The 23,389-nt window shown below is 49.5% G+C and overlaps 1 protein-coding gene across 3 annotated transcripts; it reads right to left on the bottom strand.

The window, feature by feature from the left end:
• Nucleotides 1–1,108: 1,108 nt before the first annotated feature.
• LOC135401852 (transmembrane protein 45B-like) lies at nucleotides 1,109–21,156 on the bottom strand. 3 transcript variants are annotated; one of them, XM_064634388.1, is made up of 7 exons: nucleotides 20,945–21,156; nucleotides 20,670–20,769; nucleotides 6,914–7,115; nucleotides 6,217–6,429; nucleotides 4,647–4,831; nucleotides 3,601–3,746; nucleotides 1,109–2,909 (listed from the first exon to the last, which is right to left on the bottom strand). In XM_064634388.1, exons 1-7 carry the CDS (start codon nucleotides 21,052–21,054, stop codon nucleotides 2,792–2,794), a joined length of 1,074 nt encoding a protein of 357 aa, XP_064490458.1. In that variant the 5' UTR covers nucleotides 21,055–21,156; the 3' UTR covers nucleotides 1,109–2,791. The 3 variants fall into 3 exon arrangements, with proteins under 3 accessions (XP_064490458.1, XP_064490461.1, XP_064490459.1); XM_064634391.1 differs by lacking the exons at nucleotides 20,670–20,769; nucleotides 20,945–21,156 and adding an exon at nucleotides 13,327–13,364 and having other exon boundaries at nucleotides 6,914–7,111; XM_064634389.1 differs by lacking the exons at nucleotides 20,670–20,769; nucleotides 20,945–21,156 and adding an exon at nucleotides 13,327–13,404 and having other exon boundaries at nucleotides 1,110–2,909.
• Nucleotides 21,157–23,389: the final 2,233 nt, after the last annotated feature.

The following is a 23,389-nucleotide window of genomic DNA, read 5'->3' on the forward strand; positions in this document are numbered from 1 at the left end:
CAGGACTTGTTCGGCTGCCCACACCTTGATCTCAGCCCTACATTAGTGTGGTGTGCAGGGAGATCCTATCTCTGCCCGAGGAATGAGTGGCTCGTGGATGGGCTGTGCTGGGCTCTTGATGAAGGGTTTGTCTTTCCCGTGGCAGGAAGAGCCAACTGCCAGGAAATTTGGCTGCTCTGAGGGGTGTTGTCTGTGCTCCTTTGTAAGAGAAGGGCAGGACTGGTGGGAGGATCAGCAGCTCCTTCCGGCCGTGGATGAACAGGTCACTTGAGTGACAAAATTCAACATCAGTTACACAAGAGAGAAAACATCTCTGGGACATCCCACAGGGCATCCTGCTCCTTTTACAATCAGTGTGGCTATGGATACAAATGCATCCCCCAGCCCACTCCAGCTGCATGGCCAATGGGTCCAATACAAAAACACTATAATTCGGTTTATAGAATCATAGAATTATTTAGGTTTAAAAAAAACTCCAGGATCATCAATTCCAACCTTTGAGTCCAGTTATCATATGCTGAAAAAAACAACAACTGATTGATATTAAAGTTGTGCTAAAAGCAATTCTCCCTGTAGGACTGTCCTAAAATATCTATAGGAAATAAATGCCAAGATGGCTTGTGGTTGCACCCCTCTGTATAATAAACCATCTCCAGACATCTTCATGCCTTTGGGGACCTAAATTATTTACAAACATGTTTTTTAGCTAAAATGAAAATCCTTAATTCTCACCCAGAAATGAACCCCAATTGTAGTTCCTTCCTTAATCACAGGATCTCTCCTAATTCACTGACCTTCATACCTTGGGAAAGAATGTGCTCCAGAGCTGGAAAACAAATTAGTGAGTGCTCTGCTGACAGTCCTGGGATGTTTGAAGAAGCAGGGAGTTAATGAGGCGGACAGAAACTGTTCCAGACACTGGGTGCTGCAGAGGGAAAAGGTGTTTTGTGGCCACATAGTGACAAGAGCCAAGGATTGAGAGCAGCAAGGAGAGCTGTGAAGAATTAAATAAACCCTCTCCCACTTTCAAAAGCAAGGAGTGCTTTCAAAAACCAAAGCCAGCTTTCATCTGTGTGCCCTGGGATGGAAAAAAACTCTGGATTTTGGACGTGGGGTGGCTGCAAGGTGACTGCAACCAGCCTGGAGTATGCTCCTGGTGCCACCTGCTACTGCCCTCCTCTGGCTATTTACTGGGAATAGTGATGCTTGGGCTGGTTCCTGAAAGAAAATAATTTGGAGGAGAGCAGAAATAACTCAGGGGCCTTTTTGCTGGTCAATGAACTGATCTCTGTCCTGCAGCACTGCAGTGACTTGGTTTGTCACCTTCCACCTGCCAATAGGAGGTGGCACCTGCAAAATGGGTTGGGTCTCATTGCAGCAGCAAGAGGAATTCTTGAGATTTAGAAAAGCTAATCGGCTTTGGCAGAAAAAGAAACATCTGCAAAATGCTCCTTGTGTTCAGCAGTTACAACTGAGATTTTATTGTGGTGTTTATCAGATGGATTTAGGGAGATGCAGCTCTGCTGCTTCACTCTCCCCCTCCGAGTCTGCACCTTCCAGTATCCAGCCCTGCACAATAAACTGGCTCAGCAGTGGGAATACAGGAAAGTTGGCATTCAAGGAAAGTTGGTTAGTCTTTATAGCACTGTTAGCAGCATTAATATCCAGGCTGTAGCTCTGGTGTCTGCAACAGGCTCTTTGCACATGGGGGATGGAGGTTAAAAGATGCCTTCCCTTGGACTTGCCAGGAGCTGCTTTTCTGTTCAGTCATGAACACGAGTACAAAAATCAGCTGCCATCCATCCCCCTCATTTCACAGCAGGGAGAAAACCTCAGTGCAGAGCATCCTTCCTGCCCCAGACATTGAGACATGAACGGTTGCAATTCACCTCATGCTATAAACATAAATATATATATGTATATATTTATTATATTTACTGTTTTTAATCCTCATACTCGCTACTGGCATATTTTCCTCCTGAATAGGAGGTGACATTTCCAGTCACTTTTTGCAAGAAATTAGCTGGCAAAGGTAGCCTAAAAACAAACCCTGTGCCTGTTTCATCTCCTTTCCAAGCTGAGGGGGTTTATTTTCAATGGAAAACTGGGACGTTTCATGACTCCCTGCTGCTTAACCGTGTATGTTACAGTCCTCCAGGCTTTGCAGGTCTGAGGGATGGATTTGTCTAAGCTATTATTACACAGTCTATAATTTATCAGTCTTAAATTTAAGGATATCAGCTCAGTGAGGATTTTTATTTCCCATTTATTCACTCTCTCAGCCTTTAAGTGAACATGAAAACGATTAACAAAACCCCTCTTTAGTTCAAAGCTGCAGTGATAACATTCGTATTGTGTACAATCAAGCCCTGCTGGTGCAAAAATTGCCATAACCTCACATTCCACACTCTTTTTCTCATCCTCTTCGGGGTGGTGCCTTGCTCCAGAGGTACCTGACCTCAGCCTGGAGGTTTCCTTGACTTCAATCACAGCAGATCAAAGTCTCCAGACTCTTGGAAAAGTCATATGGCCAAAGGATGCCCTCCATCCCTATGGAAACACACCTGGCAACCCATGGGATGAAGCAATCTTGTCATGTTGAATTTTCATGCTTCATTTTGTTGTTGAAAATCACTTAAAATGGTGCTTGCTCCTGCCCTCACGGGCTCAACCTGCTGCCCCACAGCACAACAGTGGCTCCTCTCACTCCTCCAAAACAGAAATATTTCATTAGGATTTTTTTCTTCCAGAAAACAGATTGTTTGTGTATTTGGAGAAGTTTGCAGCCTCTTCACTCTTCATCAGAGCCGCTCAGGAAGGTGGCCTGGGAGTTGGGGTCATCCTTCTGCTGCCGGACCCCCAGGCTGATGTAGGGCTCTCCACTGCTTCTCCTGAACCTCTGGAGGCACCTGTAGCACAGGAGCAATAAATCACTGATAATAAAAACCCTCAAACTAATGCCACTCACCAGAATTCTCATGTAGAGGTCCTGAAATGATGTTGATGGGGGACTGAGGGGGTTTTATTCTGTATAAAGTCTATTTGCTGCCTTAAACTGGACTATCCCTTCTGTAGCCCACACAACAGCCCTTAGAAAACCCCTTGAAGTGGGATAATGTCCCCTTCCCATCCCCTCGGAAAAGCCACGCTGGGGGCTGGCACTGCTGAACCCTCAGACAAGTGCTCTCGTCCCTCTGATGATTCAGTGATGGCCAACTGCTTCAGAGTCCTTGCAAGGGAGGGGACAAAGTGTCAGGGGGACCTGGAAATGTTTTCATTTCTCTGTTGAATTAAAGTTTGACTTCAGCACTCAGTGCAGAGGGAAAAATGTAGTATGACTTCCAGGAGCAGCTCTGGGGGCTCCATTATTTGACTTCTTCCTGTTTAATGCCTGTGCCTCCCACTGACACTCTTTTGCATTCTTGCACTCAACAAATACTGTATGTGCTTGTCACCCTGCCCTCAAACGTGCTGGAGTCTGAGGCTGCTTATTCAGCTGTGACTTTGTACTCTGGAAAGGGCTGGAGTACATCTGTGTGCCCCTGCAGCCACCCCCATCCCTGCCCACCCACTCCTGCCTCAGTTCCTGCCCAGCCATACCAGTAAGTGAGGGTGTAGTTTATAGTCAGGATGGCCACAGCGGCTGCCCAGTGCCAGAAGAAGCACATGGTGAGGAACATGATGTTGTCATGGTCCTCCTCATCCCACATTGGACCCCCCCATGGCTGGAAGAGCACGACTCCGATCTAGGTGGAACAAGAAATTCATTAACTTGGGGAGAAAATCGTTAGAGAATCCCAGAATCCCAGACCGGTTTGGGTTGGAAGGGACTTAAAGATCATCTCATTCCACCCCCTGCCATGGGCAGGGACACCTCCCACTCAGGTTGCCAGACACTTCCAGGGATGGGGCAGCCACAACCTCATCCACCCACACAGTGAATCACCTCGATCCCCGTGGTGACTGAGGGTCTGAGACAGTAAAGTCCAGCCTTGCAGAGAGGCCACACAAAGCCAGACTGTGCCCCAGATCTCTCTTTTTCTGTATGATATCCAGACACAACCGTCTCTGGGCATTGCAAACTCTGAGCCATCCTTTAAAACCCCCAAATTTAGTATTTTACAAACTCAGCCCAGTTTTTAACCTTTGAATAAAGGCTGGTTTGAGTTACTGGGGCTGAGAAAAGGGAGGGGAACTCAGATTATTTTCAGCAGCTTAGTTTTGGGAGTGATTATCTCCAATTGATTTCTTTGCTTCTCCAACTTCTCCCAAAGTGAGCAGCTGGCTGTATCTTAACTCAGCCATTTTATTGCTGGGGGCCTTTGCATCTTCCCACTAAACCAGAGGGAGGGTTGCAGGGTGCATTAGACACATTAAGCAATTAGTACTTGGTTGTTAGATACTGCAAAACATTGCTCGCTGGCTTTCGCTCTTCCCCCCAGAGAAGCGATAAGCCAAGACTAACAGCTCTTTCAGCAGGAGCAGCCAGCAGAGATGACCTGTGAGAAGTAAATTCTCAGTCTGGGTTATGAGCTATTTATGAAGCCAGCCTGGCAAAATTATCCCTCGGAGACGTGTGATTGGTATGTGATGTACAGCTCCTTCTCCTCTGTCCCCACTGCTCCCTCTGAGCAGGCACAACTGACCTGCCAGAACCACGTTCCCTGGATGATGGTGACGCCAGCTCTAAACATCTCCAGGACAATGTTGTCCCTGAGGAAAACCTCCAGCAGGATGCTGCCAGCCCCAGCAAAGATGGCGATGAGCAGCAGGGAGTGGATGTGCTGATCCAACATGGGCCGGTGGAGGACGTGGTAGTAGAAGAGAAAACCTGTCAAAACACATGTCCTGCTTAGAGCAACAGTAGCAACACCAACTGTGGCCACAGAGCAGAGCAAATCAGCTCCATGGATGGTAAACTGAGACAGGTCACCATGTAAAGAAGGGACTCCACATGGCACCATTCCTCTGGGTCTCCTGGTATCCCACCATACTGGAGGGATGAGATGCCCAGCCTTAGGGCAGGAGGATCTGAGCAATACAGGAACCAAAGACAGGTTGGTTTTCTTCCCCCATCAGTGCCATTACCTTTCCCCTCATAACCAGGTTTCTGCTCTGTCCTACTTTCCTATTGCTAAACTTCACCATTTCTTGGGAGCTGTAAATGATAAATTTCCTGTTATTACTAGCCAAACTTTGCCTGTTGAGGTGCCCCTGCTGCTGCCTCAAAAGCTGCTGTGATCATGAAGGGGGAAATAAGAGGAGATGTGCAGTTTCTATATAAGCAAGACCTTCTTTTCCCATGGTGGGGGTTGGAACTAGATGATCTTTAATGTCCCTTCCAACCCAAGACTTCATACAATTCTGTGATCTAAGAGGGGTCTGGAATCATGGCTGGCAACTTGCAAGACAGCCAGAAGACAGAATGATATTCATGATGTGCTGTAGCCAGAATAAGTCACTTCAATTTGCCACGTGCCCTGCAAGCAGATGAGGCTGACGATGCCTGCAGAGCAATCTGTGGCTCTCAAGGGGAGCCCAGGGCAGGGGAACAGCTCTGAGCATGTCAGATGATGCAGCAGCCACCAGCCATTCATCACGAGGGAGCTCATTCTGCTGCTCCACACCATGGTCTCCCCAGAAATCCCAACCCAAAACCTACTGATGCCTGGATTTCCCATCTCATTCCAGACTGCCCTGCAATAATATATCACCTACAATGTGTAGGACCTCCAGAGGCATTCCAAGTAATATTCCAGTCAGGCAAGGCAAATTTTAGTCCTTCTCTGACTCTGTCTCACTTGGTGTGTTCAGCTGGAGGAGACTGAGGGGAGACTTCATTGCACTTACATTTTCCTCGGGAGGGGTAGAGGGGGGACAGGCCCTGAGCTCTGCTCTGGGGGTACCAGGGACAGCACCCAGGGAATGTCTGGAGCTGTGTCAGGGCAGGCTCAGGTTGGATCTCAGCAAAGGGTTCTTCCCCCAGAGGCTGGTTGGGCACTGACCAGGCTCCCCAGGGCAGTGGGCACAGCCCCAAGGCTGCCAGAGCTCCAGGAGGGTTTGGATGATCTTCTGGGGTACAGGGTGGGACTCTTGGGGATGGGCCTGTGCAGGGCTGAGGTTGGACTGGATGGTCCTTGTGGGTCCCTACCAACCCAGCATGTTTTGTGATTCTGTAATCCCTCCCCGAATTAAGCACCACCTTCTTCTACCAACCTTCGACAAACACGGCCGTGGACAACATGAGGCGATCCAGGCCCCGCGGCACCACCTGGGAGATGTAGGTGAGGACATCCACCAGCCCGGAGAGGCCGTAGAACAGGTACATGGTGGTGTGCTGCCAGTTCATCAGCTTCACCCAGTCCCGGCTGGCCCCGCTGTACAGGTACAGGTGTGGCCCGTCTGGCACAAACTGCTCCGCCAGCATCCCTGCACAGACACACAGCAGCTGGGGGCTTGTGGGGAATGCTGCTTCATGCTACTCACTGCTGCTGGAGGCTTCTGAAGCAACAGCTTCAGGTTTGCATCAGGGAGAAAACACCGCAGGAGAAACTCAGGCCTATTAACACAAGCTCAGCTTTGGGAAGGGGGAGAAGATTTGGTCTTTTCACATCAAACTCTACCAGAGATTAAGGCAACATGAACATCAAGGATGTATCCAGGCTGCCCAGGGAAGGGGTGGAATCACCATCCCTGGAAGTGTTCAAACACATGTAGATGTGGTGCTCAGGTTCATGGTTTAGTAGTGGACCTGGCTAATGGTTGGATTTGAGGATCTTAGAGGTCTTTTTCAACCTTAATGATTCTCTGGTCCTTCCATATCTGAGCCAGTTTGTCTGGAGTCAGGGCTCCAGTGCAGTCATCGCTGCAGGCTGGGAATTTACCCACATGGCAAGTGAAATGTAAGCCTTACCTATGAGAGCAAAGACAATTTTCATTCCCCCTTCCATGGCATCCACACGCTGGAAACTGTAACTCCTGTGGGATTTCTTATTCGCTTTCTGGCTGAGGTACTGCAGAGGGTATTTCACAGACCACCAGAGCCCAAAGAGCAAGAAGAAGCTGCCTGGAAGTGCGTGACCCTTGAAATTCGCCATCCTGACAACCTTCTCTGGCTACAAGGCAAAGAAAAACAATGTCATTATTCAACTTACACCAGTTATTTGGCATAACACTGGGAAAAATAGGATTTCCCTTGCACGGAGGCCTGGAAAAGGCTTGACCTAGCACATAGGAATAGGTCAGAGAACTGGAAAACCCTCCAAGGGTGAGAGGTGGGAACAAATGGGACCTCTCTGAGGTCCTTGCCCCAGGATTAGAAAATGTCCAAAAAAGCCAGACCAGTTTAGCAAAATCCCTAAATCTGCCACAATCTCTGACAAATCCCAGCCTGTACCTTGCATTCCTGGGATCCCTCCCAGCAGCAGCTCCTGTTTTTCCTGCTCTTCTGCAAGAATGAGTAGACTAGGGAAGGGGGCTTTTTGGGACCAGGTAGGAGAGATAATACACAGGGAAAGCAGTAACGTCTAGGGGTAAATGCCAGTGAGTTTCTTTAGCTCCTTGAATAGCCACAGAAGTCCAAAATGTTTTAAAATTCCTGAAATTATTTCAGCCTATAGAGGGGGGAAATATACTCTGCATTTATTCCACAAACCAAAGCATTTTGTTAAAAATAGAGCTTCCCAAAAGCTGCTGGAAACAAAACACTGTGAGTTTGGGCAAACCAACCAACTCGCTCCCTGCATCCTGACCTCCTCACACTCTTCCCTCCCCAAGGCACCCCTAAGCCAGAATTTGCAGGGAGGATCCCAGCCAGGCTGCCCCTCCATGCCAGAGCACGCCCCCCATCCCTCCCCCCGTTTGTAGGGAGCCAGGGGACCCATTTCTGGGGACAATTACACCAATTAAGCCAGGCTGGCTCCTGTTTGCCATTTGCTGGTTTGCTTAATTAGGTGGAGAACTGATTAGTTCTTTCATGTGGGCTCCAGAGTACGTTCAGGGCCCGCCTGGGTGTGAGGTGCCAGGCTGGGCAACTGGGATGGTTGGAATTGATAACAAAGGCTGTGCTGCTGGTGCCCAGGACGTCCTTCTCCAGTCAGTGACCTCCTCTCTGTGCTTAACACCAGGTGGAAAACATCCCCCTCGTGGGGTGGATGCTTTGGAGCTGGACCTGAGCTCCCCATCCCAGGCTGCCTCCTGATCATCCTTAAACCACCAGTGACATTTTGGCCTTCAGTCTCCACTCGCTGGAAATATAAACCAAAAATGCTCTTCTGCTGTTGCACAAAGATAATTTGGGTTGAATATGGCTCACTGCTGTCAGCCTTGGAGAGGGAGAGCCATTCCTTGGCCTTTATTAATGTCTGATTTCAGTCAGTTTGTCCCAGGGACACCTTGTTTCATCCCTTGAAGTCCATGGCTGATGCAGGTACCATCTCCCAGAGGTGCCTGTCCCCAGGCAGGAAAATCCCTGTAGCCAACCTGCCTGATCTGAGCTGGTTTAACCAGACAGCTCATCCAACACCTGGTGGGGAGCAAACATTGGCTCCTTGTGCAAACACCATCCCAGGACGTGCAGCTACACACGGCAGTGACGGGCTGATGCCCTCGTGGTCACACCAGGCTGGTCCCACAGTCCTGTCCTCACCAAACACCTCTGAGCTACCAGTGGGTTCAGGAAAATTAATTTAGGAGGGGACTTTCTAAGCTGTGCACAGAAATGGTGTTTTCTCTTGTACTCACTGGTAGCTTTGTGGGTTGCTGTGAGCAGCACTGCAAAGGCTCTGCCTTAATTCATGACTTCAAAGGAGAGATGTATTGACATTGGGTACATCGGGTAATTAAACAGGAAATCAAAGCAGTGCTGGCATGGTCCAGTGGGTTAATATAATCATCCCTGTAGTCCTGTCAAACAGACAACCAGGGAATGGGAGCATCCACCTGGATCCCTGTGGTTAAGAGAGCAGCATTCCCGAGCCAGGGAGAGGGCTGGAAAATCTGTATTTTCTGGGTGAGCAGAGAGTCCCATCATGTACCTACAGTGAGGTAAAGGCTTTAAACTGAAAGAGGGGAAAGTTAGATCAGATACAAGGAGGAATGGTATAAAATCAGGGTAATGACTGGAAGCAGAGCTAAATCCACCCCAGAATACCACAACAAGAACTACTGCAGCCATATTATGCCATGTTAATGGTATAATTATAAAAGGATCACAATAATGTGTAGGCAAACATATAACTATGATGTAGCTCCAGCAGTTACATGTTAAAGGCAGATACACAGTGCGACCTTCTTTGATGGTTTTTTGGCCACAGCACCTCAGCTGCTATCAGTCTGTAGGGCTGGGTTTGATGAGCTCCTGCAGGTGCAGATTTGGCATGAGGAGAGACCCAAACCCTCCCTGGAAGGCTGGAAACAGCTCCATTATTTCCAGGTACACGTCAGTGTCTTTTCACCTCTCATGTCATTGTGAGAGATACATCTCAGGGTTTCCCTGCTGAGATCAACACAGTCAAACCGGGTTGACCTGAAGGATATCCTCATTAACCTCAATTAAAGATCAGTTAGATGGAGCATGCATGTCCACCTCACAGTGTCTGCACGAGCTGGGCTGAGCTCGGTGGGGTGATGGGGGCTGTTGTGGGGTTGCTGGAGTCCATTCCTGCCTGATCCCTCACTAGCAGGAATCACGTGGCTCAGTTGGGACATGTGACCAGCAAAACTCTTTCTCCTGCTTCTCTTTCTCCTCTGAAAACATGCAATAGGTAAGTACAGGAGAAAAACCAGCCACAATTATGTTTGTGCCTCAGGGCACAAACAGCCCCTGTTTATCCCTACAGCTCCTAAGGATGTGAGACTTGCCTGCAATCAGCAGGGAAAAGAACAAGCTGGAGATCCAGTGGATGCTGAGGTTGGTGGCCACAGCCACCTTCCCAGGACATCCCTGCTGAGTGTGACTTTGCCCCTTCCCTCATCCCCTGACCCCGTGTCCAATGACAGACCCGTGTCCCCGCTGGCCTGTCATTAGTGCACTTTACCCCTGTTTATTACGATGCCCTGTGCTGCGTCAGCTTAATGATTTACTGCTTCATCTGCTCTTATCACCTCTCTGGGGAGCTGGTTCCTTCTTGGTTCACAGCTAATGCACCAACCACCCAGGGAGGCAGCCGGGAGGATGGTGAGGAGCCCAGTGAGACTCTCCCCTCCTCCTCTTGCCCTACTCTGGCAGCCACAAAACCTCTTTTCAGCCAAACCCTGGGCCATTTTACTTTTCCAAGTGTCTCGTTTGTCTACTGAGATTTTTGGGGTTTTTTTAAAGGTTTTATTAGTGCATTGATAGTGTCTCAGTCAGGGCATCACTTCCATTTCCCCAGCTTGGAATTGCAGTCTGAAGTTCACCAGTGGAAACAGCTCACAGCCATCACCACTACAATTAACTCTGCCCTTCACCCTCTGTAAATCAGGCAGTTCAGATACATCAGAGCTCGTTTGCTTGCTGCAGGACCTGTACTTGGCTCTGGGAGCAACTGCGGGTGACAGAGACGGTCCCCAGGGAAAAGCTGACTCAGGGAAGAAGAGAAACGTCTTGGCTTGCAGAAAAAAAAAACAACCGAGGCTGAGCTGGGGAATGCCACTGAGATGTGTATCTGGAAATAACAAAGCCATTTCCAGAGGGGGTTCAGGTCTCCCCTCATGCTGAATCTGCAGCTGCAGAAGCTCATCAAACCCAGCCCTTCAGACTGACAGCAGCTGAGGTGCTGTGGCCAAAAAAACCATTCTCCATCAGGCTGGTTGCCCTGAATGTTCTCCGTGTGTATCCTTGAATACAAAGCAACCCACAGCCCAAATACTGCACCTGGGAGGGAAGGCAGTGGTACAGACACAGAGGTGAGAGATCTGTGCCTCTGAGGACAGAAAGACGACACCCAAAAGATGTCAGGAGAGGCATCACTGACAAAGAAAAGCTCTCCTGTATCCTGCACCGCCTCACTCCACTACCAGCACTGTCTCATTTGTCTGCAGAGGCATTTCTAATCATAGCAGCACTTCCATTAGCTCCCTCAGGAGCTGGATCCCTAATGCATTAATGTCAGGCTAAAACCCCATTCTGAACCATTTCATCCCATTATGGTCAGGTTTTTTCCTCTTTGCCTCACCCATGTCGGGGAGTGTTAACAGGGACACTGAGCAATTGTGTTCCTCATCCTGGCGAGCCCAGATGTGTCTGCAAAGCCAGGAAAGCAACTTTTCTGCCTCTAAAGGATCCTTAAGGGTTTTGGACTTAGGTTAAAAAATTATCATCATCATTGGAAACTATTAAATGCAATTGTCAGGGAGTATCTGAAGGACCATCAGGTGTTGCAAGAGCTTGTATGGTGACTGCAGAGAGACAGAGAAAATAGACTGAGATAATCCAACCCACTGAAATGGGAAAATTCGGTGGGGAAGTTCAAACTGAGATGAAAGCTTTAAACTCAGGATGCTGGACCTGAGACATATCTGAAAAGAGTCACTGGGGGAGAGAGACACGTAAAAAGTGGTGATGGAGAGATTATACTGCTCTCTGTCTCCTCTTCTTTATGCTGCCTTTCTTTGCCTGTTTTATAAGCTCCTGTTTCAGATTCTCCATCCCAATCTCTGCTCCAAGCGCTGTCATCAGGGAAGCAGCAAGAAGCAGCTCCAAGTTACAGCCCAGCAGAGAAAGCTCAGAAATAAAACAAAGCCAAAGCCATCTTAATTACGGGGGCTCAGAACAGGCACTTCATCACCCTTTTCCTTCTCTTTACGACCTGCACTTGTTTGTTTGTGGTTTTACGGCACTGAGGTTTGAATTTAAAAATTATCTGTTTGGGGAAATGCACGCTACCATCTTAAAAGCCATTTTTCTTCACCTCTGTGCAATGCTTAAGTGATTAAAGTGCTTTCTAAAGGGGGTGGGTGCCATCTGTGCCCCAAACTGCCCCCCCGGCTCTGAGATGTGCCATGATGGACTAGCCCTGACTCCAATAATTCCTATCACCTTACAGGTACCAACCCAAAATAAACTCAAAGCCACATTATCACCACCAAAAATGCCAGAAAAATCAGGATTTATAGGATCCTAGAATTCCAGAATGGTTTGGGTTGGAAGGGATCTTAAAGCTCATCCAGTTCCACCCCCTGCCATGGGCAGGACTCCTTCCACTAGGTTGCTCCAATCCCTGTCCAACCTGGAATACATCCAGTCGTGGGGTATTCACAGCTCCTCTGGACTCCACAGCTTCTTTGGGCATTTTCCAAAGAGGAGAAGACTGCTTGTCCTAAAATTGTCCCAACTGCCCCAGAATGTGACACAGGGTAAGAGCTGTAGGTCTTCAACATTCCTCAAGGAAAACAACTAAAGAAACCATTTCCATTGCAATATATCCCAGAAATATCCAATTATTCACCTACAACACATAACCCTCAGCCTGCTGAGCGCCACATCTGCCCCCTAGAGAGCTGTGGCCCCCCAGCATCCCCCTCCACCAGCACCCTGTGCCTCTGTGATCACATCCTGAGCTGCCAAAGAGAGAGGTTGTTAGTTTTTTAACGATAATCCGGTAGGAAGAAGGAAGAAACCCTTCCCCTGCAGGAAAAGTGTCCCTGTTCATGGCAGAGAGGTTGGAATGAAATGAGTTTAAGGTCCCTTCCAACCCAAGCCATGCTGGGATTCTACGATTCTAACCTGCACTTTTTTGGGCACTAAAAGCGACTTTTCTGGGCACTTCTGCGGGGAGAGGAGCATGGGGAGGGACTTTCTGGTTCAGTGGCCGGAGCAGCGATTTCGGCTTAGTCGCGAGGCAGAGGTTTCGCATTTAATTTGGCAGGGAGGGGAGCAGGGAGCCGGCGAGGGCTCCTCGCGGGCAGTGCTGGGGTCCGGGGGGGAATCGTTGCCCCCCGGCTGCCCCGCTCTCACCTTTCCCTGCTTTCAGCCCCACACACCATGTTTATTTTTCAACTTCCTCCTTGGAAAACGCTGCTGCGGGTTAGCCCGGCTGTCCCATCGCTCCCAGCCCGGCAGGGACAGCAGGAACCCTCCGTGCCCCTCCAGGGTGCTGGGACACCCCGGTGGCTTGGGCAGGGCAGAGCGCACCAACTCCCCCCCCCCCCAATTTGCTTTCCCAAGGGGAGTCGGTCCAGGTTTACCCCACCATGACCCCTCTCCTTCCTCCCTACGGGGTTTGGATCCAAACTGAGGGGTCCCCTAAGGGGCAGGCGGGGGGTTCCCCTCTCATCCCATGGTGTGGGGTGACCTCCCCCTCCCGAGCCCGCTCCCCGTGCCAGCCCTGGGCAGCAGAGCCTTACCTGCCCCGTCGATGCCGCTGCCACACCTGCTCCAAGGTGACCCGTGCTCCTCCCCTGCCCCACCCGCCCCCTCCCTGCCAGCTCTGGGTGCCCACAGCCTCCCCAAACCCCAGCCAGGAGGGAAAAGTGGCCCTGGACACCAAAATTCCCCACTCCTGTGCACATCAGGACTGTCATTTCCAGTTGCACCCCCAAAACTCTTCCGTGAGATCCTGACTTCTGGCTGTCTCAAGGCTTTCTCCCCAAAATCTTTATTTTCTCACATTTCATGGAATGATTAAATTTCCTTCTATCAGACCCCCCTGTCACCCACCCCATGCAGGGCCAGGGGAGCTGTGTGGGGCATTACCCCACACCCCAGGTCCCTGCATTCCTCACCTGCATTAATTATTAACTGGATTAATTCCTCCAAAGTTCTTCATTTTCTGTGCTTCCCAGGTTTGATGGATGCTCCTCCTGGGATTCCCACTCAGAACCCATATTTCAATCCAAATGCGATTTTCCGACCGGGCCTCCTATAAAACTGAGTTTATCCTTTATAATACTTTCCACTTTCATCTCCAGCCCTGCAAGTGCTTTACAAATGTTAAATAATTAACCCCCACGACACCCTTGGGAGAGAGGGAAGCATTATTATGGCTATTTGTAAAGGAAACTCTGACAGGGCCTTCTGTGCTCCAGCCCTGGGTTTTACTCACTTTTAGGGAACATCTCAGCTACTTACAGCCCTGAGAGCAACTACACCTGCCACAGGGAATTTGTAGTAAGAAAGCTCGATTTTAATGTTTTAAATATTTTAAATATAAATACCACCCTGTTTTATAAATGACTTGAGGGTTAGAAGTGCTGTCTGGCAATCCCCTGTCTTTTCCTTATATTATTATATTATTATTTTGATTTATTAGCATCAAATCTATTCCCTCTCCCTGTCCCACAATGCTGTTTAAAAGGTAAATCTTTAAATAATAAATAATTATTCATTAATCCACCTTTTCTCACCTCTCAGAGAGGTGGGCGCTGCTGGAAAGGAGGAAGCATCCTACAGTCTTCCTCTCTTTTATCAGTGGTGGGGTTGGATGCCCAAACTCTGTATGGTTTTAGGAGGTGGGATGATTCAAATGTCCCAGAGACAAAAGCCAAGCTGCAGGTACTTCTTGTCTCTCCATGAAATTGTTTCATGAACATCCCAGGAGCTGCTGACATTTTAACCTGTGTCCCACAAGCCCTGGAATAAATCAGAATTAATCAAGGCGTTTACACTCACCTCACACAGGAGGATTTAACCCAAAAAAACAACCCCCAGAACTGAGGCTGAGAAATAAATGGAAGCAAAAGAAGTGGTGAGATGGAGGGCCTGAGAAAATGAAGAGTTATTTAGGTGGGGAGTTGCTGGAAGTTCATGAGAAAAATTCCAGGGCATGTCCAAAACTGCAAATGAGACCCTAAAAATGCCATGGAAAATCTTAGTTGTGAGTGATGAAGTTCCTGGAGCTGGTACATAAGAAGGGCTGAGTATGGTTAAAAACTAAACCTGACTCTAAAATGGGAGTTTGTTCATACCCAATGCTCTGCTGAGTTATGTCGGTGTTTCTTGGCTACCAGGAAATTTGCACCTTCAAATATTTGCAGAACCAAATCACGGGGTGTGTAGGGGGTGGATCTTACTATAAGGAAACAAATAACCTCTCTGTGTGCATTTATTGTAGTAAAGACCAAGCCTGAGCTGGGATTAAGTGGAACCTCAGCAGAATGTCTCACTTCCACATGGTCCTGAGCAACCATTTCCTGATAAGACAAACCTGAAGTCATCTCTAATTTATAGCTGTATCTTCCTAGAGCTCAGGCACCCTTAAAACAGTTCCTTAAACAGCCTTGAAATCACATGTAAAGGCTTTGAATTCATCAAACCTGTGTCCAATTTGGGCTCTCACCATCCATGGGGGCTGAGCTACCACTAGAATTCTGGTCAGCACAGCCCAACCAGCATAAAAACCCCAGAGATCAGTTCCTAATTAGCAACATTTCTAAATCTCATTGCCTTCCCATGAAATCAGTCCAGAAAAAAATTCATAATTCCTATTCTAGGAAATGTTGAAGCCTCCAAAAGCTGTTTTGTGTCCTGCCCATCTCTAATTTTCCACCTCCTGATGTCTATTTTCTCCCTGCTCATCCCACGCAGAACTGCAGCTCCTAAACACATCCATAGGAGCTCTGGCAGCAAACAACAGCCTGACAGTCTCTTCACACTGACATGCAAATCTGCAGGGAATCACCAAGAAAACAGGAATGTGGTGCCCTGGGAATCATCTCAGGATGCCCTCTGGGAAGATAAGATGGCACCTGCAGTCTCTACGGATGCAGTGTGTGATACAGGCAGTGGGAAGAGGAGGGCTCAGAAAGAGCTCAGAACTAATTGCTCAGAGAAATGGGGGAAATGATGGAGTGTAAGAGCCAGGAAATTAGTTCCCTTATTTTCCTGTGCTGGCAGAGGGGACGGGTGACAGAGTCACCTGCCACGTGGACACACATCCGGAGGGATGAGTGCACAAGCTGCCTGCAATCTGCAGAGGCAGGAAAATGGGAAAGCAGGCTGGAACACTGGCCAGGCACAGATATTTACCTGCTCCCTCACTGGGATATCGATGTGTTTTCCAGCTGAGACAATGACACCTTGTGTTCCTTCCCCTCCTCCTGTACCCACGAAACCCTCCTAAAGGAGCAAGTGCTGTGGGATGCAGCACCCACTGCAGGCAATGGGTCTGCAGGAAAACGGGTTTGTATCTACATCCTCCCATTTCTAAGTGAGCCACCTCCTGGTGGAATCTCCCTCAGCCTTCCTGGCACCCAGGGAAGGATCCTTTCAGAGCATCCTCCCATCTCAGGGCTGTTTGTCACTGAGCGCTCACCCATCGCGTGCAACCCAGATCTCCAGTGATGCTGAAGTACCTTGGAACAGGGGAAGGGGCAGAGACCTGCAGCTGCTCCAAAGCACCATCACCTAAATTTATCCCTCTCCATGGGCAGCTTTATTCCCCGCACACTGTGGGATAGGGAGGATATTTGTGGGTAGGATATTTATTGACCTTCAGCAATGGAAATACAGCCCTGGGGAGGTACAAACTGGGAAAAAACAGAAGGGATGGCAAGGGACCCTTTAAACTCTGCCCAAAATGTGACCTAATTCTTGCAAACACTCTGTTCCCTCACAAAGATATCCAGGAAGGAGTTTGCCAGATGGCAAAAGGAGGAGGTGAATAAATCTGATATGGCACATCTGCAGCTGTGGGGAGCACACAGCATCCGTGCACAGCCAGGCTGGAAAGCGATTGCTTTGGGGCACAGCTTGGCAAGGAAAGCAGACATAAGCAAAGGGAAACCCCAAAGGCTTCTGTTACATCCCCCCATGAACAGATCTGAGACCCCAGCTGGGTAAGAACAAGTGAGAATGAAATGAAAGCAGGGAGAGCTCAGACACGATGTGATTCCAACTGCATCAGTCCCAGCTGGATGCCAGGCCTGGAGCATGCTTGGACATGGAAAAAGCATTAATAAGGGACAGAAGATCATTAAAAGGAAAATTATGTATCCAGAGAAGAGTAATGGAAAGGAAGAAGAAAGCAGAGGGTGAGGAAACAGTGACAGACAACAGAGAGAGAGGTGCAGGGAGAGGTGATGAGGGATAAAAGTGACAGCAACAGCACCCAAAAGGGACCACATAGAGGGCAAAAATCCATGGGAAATTTTAACAGGGTAAAAAACCAACTCACAGCTAAAGTGGAGTAAAAAAAAAAGCAGGAAGGCAATGAAATGCTCCCCGAAACCACCTCATGTGGAGAGTGAGCCATCTGGGAGAGGTGCAGGGAGCTGGGTAGCCCTTAGGGCTGTGCCGTCAATAGTGTCCCGGGAGTTAGCCAAAATTAAATCTTCTCGTCCTGGGAGGTTGGATTTGGGGATTTCCCCCCTCCTTCCAGCTGCCGTTCCGCAGTGATGGAGCAAGTGCGCATCGCAGTGGCAGATGCAGGAATGTCACCTCCCCAGCAGGGCTCGGCCCCACTCTCCATACCCACGTCACCAATAAACTAGAGGCATTTTTGGTGGGGATGCCTTCATCATCAACACCTGGAGTGGAAGAAACGAGGGCCCAGCAGGGTCAGATGCAGTGGGTAGTTTTACCTGAAAAGAGGGGAAATCAGTTCAATCACCTTGACACATTAATACTGAACCCTTTGCCTTTGAAATTAGCTTTGGGAAGTGTCAGTAATACTGATATTTAATTTGTTTCCTCCCCATATTCATCATCTTTACAATCTTCCCCACTGTTCTCCTCCCCAGCACTCCCACTCCAGCTCTCATTCACAAGCAAACATTTATAATTTCTGCTAATTTTCCTTTATTTTTCAGTCCTAAAAGCCGCATTTCATCAAACCCCATACTTGGGACCAGGGGAGAAGAGCAAATTCAAACCCTGATATTTTCTGACCTTTAGCGATGGAAACAGCCCCAGCGTGCTACAAACCAGCATCTCCTCACGCTCTGCAGAGACCTTGGATAGGAAAGAATTCCAGCCTGCCCTGTAAATCCATGCCCACGGAGGAGGATGTTTTGGGATTTGAGACCTGAGGGCTTGAGGGAGCAGCCTTCACACCTGAGAGGTTGCACTGGGGATTTGTGTTGTTAAATGGGAGAAGAGAGGTGGTAATCGGGGATTAGGGGATTCCTTGTGGATGCAGGGATGTGGGATGTGGGATGATGCTGCTGCCCCAGCCTCGAGGACCAGCCGTCACCTGGCACGACCAGACGAGCCTTGGGTGTGCAGGATTGAACCCTGGGAATATTCGGGAACACTAGGGGGTGCTGAGGGCCTGCAGAAAGGTTCCTGCTCCACCACCGAGGGATGCTTAGGGGTGCGAGGGGGCAGGTCTGGGAACGGGGGGCTGCACCTCCGTTTTGGGGTTGGGGGGAGCCCAGTTCCAGCCAGTCCCACACTGCCTGTGAAAAGCTCCTTGTGTCACTTTGCCACAGCCTTCCCTCTCCAAAGGCACTTGGCAGCAGCTGGGCTGCCACACTGATTTCAGGAAGAACAGCTCTATCCCTGTCCCTCCCCCTCCTTTCCTGGGGTCATCCCAGACAACACATCCCTGTTTTACCAACGGGGCAGTTCCCAATCCTACCCACTGTCCCAACCCGACTGGCAGCATCTATTTTCCAGCGAGAAGGTAGCACTGCCTTTTGGGGGGCCCTGAAACAAATGCCAAGGGATTCAAACCATCCTTAGAAAAATAAGGATTGCAGCAAAGTGTTTGTTTTCAGCCACCTTTGGTGCTGTAGCTTTCACATGCATGGATGAGTTTTCCAGCAACCTGTGAGAAATGAGGGGGCTGCTAATTAGGGTGAAAACTCCTCTTCCCCAGCCCCCTTTGCCCACCATTCTCTTTCCTCCTCCCCCCGCAGGCTCCAGTTACGCGGCGGGTCCATAAACAGCGTCTAAAATAATTGTGCAGTTGTCACCGCCGGGAAGGGAGGGGGGGACTATTTTAAAACGCCCGGCTTAGCCCAAAGGGCCGAGGGGATTGTGGCACAGCCCAGCTGTCCCCGCAGAGCCGGACGGGGGCTTCAAAGTGCCAGGCGGGATGTGTCAGCGCCAGCCTGTCCTGGGACGGGGGGAGCCGGACTGGCCGGGAGGAGCTAATGGTGTTTTGATGTGTTGCTTCAAGAGCAATTGCTGGGGCTCGGGAGATGTGAGAAGCAGCTGGGAGAGACCTGGGGGTGATGGAAGGAGGATGAGTGGAAGGGAGGGAGGAATAAGAGGGAGGTTGCAAAACGGATGCAGGTGTGGAGAGGTTGTACATCCCTTTTCTCTTCAGAATTTGGGGGGAGAAAACCCAAAGCAGGGGGATGCTGCAGTGCCTCTGCTCTGGACAGGGGAAACAGGGACATGAGAGTTCCAAATGGAAAGAGTAAGTTTGGATTGGATATTGGGAAGAAATCCTTCCCGGTGAGGGTGGGGAGGCCCTGGCACAGGTTGCCCAGAGAAGCTGTGGCTGCCCCATCCCTGGAAGTGTCCAAGGCCAGGTTGGACAGGGCTTGGAGCAACCTGGGCTAGTGGAAGGGGGTGGAATGAGATGAGCTTTAAGGTTTCTTCCAACCCAAACCATTCATTCTAGGATTCTATGTGCCCAAAGGGAAGCACATCTCACCAAAACATTTCTCCTTGTCCTGTACTATTTCTGACAGTGACACGGGCAGTATTTCCTCTCACCAGGCAAAACTGAGAGTCTGGAAGAAGAGAGAAACACCAACATCTCATAATCCCATGGGATAACCAAGCTTTAGTGCTGCCATGGCCGTCAAGGCAGGGCTTCCCCATAGCTCCATTCAGACAATACCTTTCTGCTGCTTCTAATGTAAGAGCTGATGGTTAAAGTATTATTGGTGCCCATCAGCCCTAAGCAAACCCAACCTGCCATTCCTTCTGGTCAGTGTGAGGCTGGATGGATGAGAAGACAAGGATCTTGTCTTCATCTTGATCTCTTCTTGTTTTCCTGCTCTGCCTGCTTGTGAGCAGGATTTACTCCCTCCTAATGGCCACTGGGAGCTGAATCACAGAATCCCAGACTGGTCTGGGTTGGAAGGGACCCTAAAGATTATCTGATTCCAGCCCCCTGCCATGGGCAGGGACACCTTCCATTAGACCAGGTTGCTCCAATCCCTGTCCAACCTTGCCATCAACTATTTACAGTCTCATCTAAAGATCATCAAGGTCTTTCCCACATGTCCTGTCCTCCAGGCATATCTGCATAGCTGTGTTGTGCTCTCCTGATCTTTTAGTTAAGTGGGGGGAGGTTTGGCAAATTCAAATGAGGCTTCACCTGAAGTCAGGATGAACCATTTAGGAACTGCATGAAGCCATGTGAGGACACTGAGGGCACTCGGTGTGTTCAGCTGGAGAAGAGGAGACTGAAGGGAGACCTCACTGCAGTTCCAACTGCCTGGGCAGGGGCAGAGGAGGGGCAGGGACTGAGCTCTGCTCTGGGGGGACCAGGCACAGCACCCAGGGAATGGCTGGAGCTGTGTCAGGGCAGGCTCAGGTTGGATCTCAGCAAAAGGTTCTTCCCCCAGAGGCTGGTTGGGCACTGACCAGGCTCCCCAGGGCAGTGGGCACAGCCCCAGGGCTGCCAGAGCTCCAGGAGGGTTTGGCTGATCCTCTGGGGCACAGGGGGTGAGCCTGGGGATGGGCCTGCGCAGGGTCAGGGTTGGACTGGATGGTCCTTGTGGGTCCCTTCCAACTCAGCACATTCTGTGATTCCACGATCTCAAAGAGGTCAAAGACTCAGATCACTCACCAGATGAACCCTGAGGATTCCCAGCACCAGGCAAGAGCCATCTTTCAGCAGCTGTGAGCCATTTTTTAGATGGGTTTGAACTCTTCTGCAAACACCGAGACTGGGGGATGGTGGTGGAGGGAGCAGAGAAATGTGAAAAATAAATTGTGTTAATTACCAGTCCATTTGTATGACGTGAGGCTGCCCTGGCCTGACATCTCATGCCCCTGAGCGGCGGTTTGTCAGGTTTTAGGCTCTCATTCCGGGGTCCCAGAGGGATCCCTGTTTCTCCTCACCCCACGGGACGGCAGCTGCTCCGATCCCTCCCGTCAGAAGGTTCCGCCGGCGCTCCAGAAACCATTTCGGCAGCATTTGTCGCAACAGCCCCTGCTAATCTCTCTTTCATTTGTAATTATTTTCTCACCCCAGCGCTCCGACACCGACACCGGAGCCGCCCTGCCAGCCCGGCCCTGCAGCGGCCCCGGCCGGGCCGGAGGGCGGATGAAAAGGGCCGCGGGGGCGGGCGCGGAGCGGGGCCCGCCGGGCTCGGGGGCTCCACACGGGCTGGAGCTGCCCCGGGGCCATTGAAGTGGGCCGAGGGACGGGGCCAGCGGCTTTGAGCAGCCCGAGCTAGCACGGCCAAGAATAATTGAACAAATAGTTCATCTGGTGAGCCAGCAGCTGTAGGGAACAGGCGATTTCCAGAGGATTAGGGGGGAGCTGTGAAAGGGAGCTCCCATGGGAAGCCTAAAACCCTCATCTTGAATTCAACTGGCCAAGAACACATGTTGGAGCCTTTGACTTATTTTTAAGCAACTTTTCTCCCCCCACCCCACCCCCCTTTTTATCCAAACTACTCCACAAACCAGAACGTTTCAGTTGTTGAAGCACAAGGCAGGAAAAATGGGACCCATAGGAGTAAGATTAATTACTTAGTGGTAGTTGCTTCCTAGATGGGGTTTTCCTATTTCATTTTGGTCTAATCCTGACTGTTGCATTTATAATTATTTCCCCAGCATTTTCATTTATTGGGTTTATAGTAGGAAGAATTAGAGATGGCTTGTCAAGCAAAGCTAAGCCCTGACATGGAGCAGCCACTTCACATTGCTGCCTCCTCTTCCTCTGCCATGGCGCAAACACCCAAAACAAACACTCTCCACCCAGCTGCTGCTTCCCCTGGGGGAAGTCAGAGCAGGTCTAATCCCCAACCCCTCCGCTTTGGATTGCATGTGAATAGATCCAATGAGAGATGAAGATAAGGCGCCTTGGGAGCTCAGCTCTGGAAACTGCTCCTGAGCCTTGTCCCACGGGGTGCTCCAACCTCAACCTGAGGGCTCATGTTTGGGAGAGATCATCCTGGCTGTACGTAACAGACCTCCCCTCTCCAAAGGCAGAGGCTGCATCACCCAAACTAGGCCCTCCTAAAACCTGTCTGAAAACCTGCTGGCTCTCGCTCAGACACAGATTATGGATCTTTCTGGCCTTATTTGCAAGGTCAGGAGCCTTCAGTAGTCTGGGTTTACACTGCTCAGAAGTCAAGTGACACAGAGGTGGCCCTGTGGAATTAGAGATTACCCAGGGAAAGCCTCCAGCACCTTCTGTGCCCACTCTCAATCCACCTGCAGACCACCTCAAAACGAGCTCAATCCACCAGCAGACACCCAGAGGAGTGAAACCCAGTGAGCATCACCAGGGAAAAGGTCACCCTGGCCAGACAGACCTAGGATGAGCTGCTGCCTTGACCTCCCTCTCTCTCCCTTTGCTGCAGAATCAAAACAACCAGCTTCGGTTAAACATCTCATTTTCAAACAGCAACATGAGATTAAAGCCCATTTCCCAGCCAGGGACAGACTCTGGTCACCTCTGTGGCTGGGCAGAGCCTCCAAACCCAGCACCAAAATCATATACATGTATTTAGCCTGACACAACTCAAGTTTGAGGTTCTCCCCAGTTCCCCTCCTTTGCCTAAACCACACCATATTTAAAGATGAAGGTCTAATGGCGTCAACACTCAGGTCACAGCAGGTTCCTTCCAAACCTTCGTCTTCAGGAGACAAGAGGACAGAGCTGGTGAAAAGCGCTAAGCTCAATGGCATCCTCTCTTCCCACCACTGTCCTCAAACTTAATTTGGACCAAGATAGAGAGATAGTTAATAATATAATCACTATTTTCAGAAAATTAGTCCTTTGTTGGGTATGTATTTGGCAATTCCCACAGCTGCATCACCAGCAAGGAAACCTTTGGAGATGGGATTTACCTAACTCCAGTCACTCAGCAAGAAAATAAACTTTTAAGCCCTTCATTTGCTGGTACAAAACTAGTTTTTACTGCCTTTTCTCTGAGTATTATTCAGGCTAGTTTTAAATTCATAGGCAGTGAGAACTCCCTGTAAAATTATAGCAACTTCTAATTTTTTTTTTATTATAGTGGAAGAAAATGTGACAATATCTGAAGGAGAGATTTGCTGGGGGTTATTAAACCCAGAGCTCTGTGAGCAGATTTCAGTTTGGGGAGGTTGTAAAACACTGACTGCTGAAAATTTTCCAGGAAAAAAAAAAAAAGATTGTTCTGTGCCATATTTCTCAAGGATTCACAGCCCAAAACTGTCCTTTTCTTGGTGTTCAGTGAATCTGTGGTTTCTGCTGGGTGCCAGCTTGTAGGTAAGAAGGGGTGAGTGTGGAGAGGATAAACATCCTCAGAGCCTTGGATGGGTCACTCAGCACTAAAAACAATTATTATC

Source organism: Pseudopipra pipra, chromosome 23, assembly GCF_036250125.1.
Source record: "Pseudopipra pipra isolate bDixPip1 chromosome 23, bDixPip1.hap1, whole genome shotgun sequence".
Classification (NCBI taxonomy): Eukaryota; Metazoa; Chordata; class Aves; order Passeriformes; family Pipridae; genus Pseudopipra; species Pseudopipra pipra.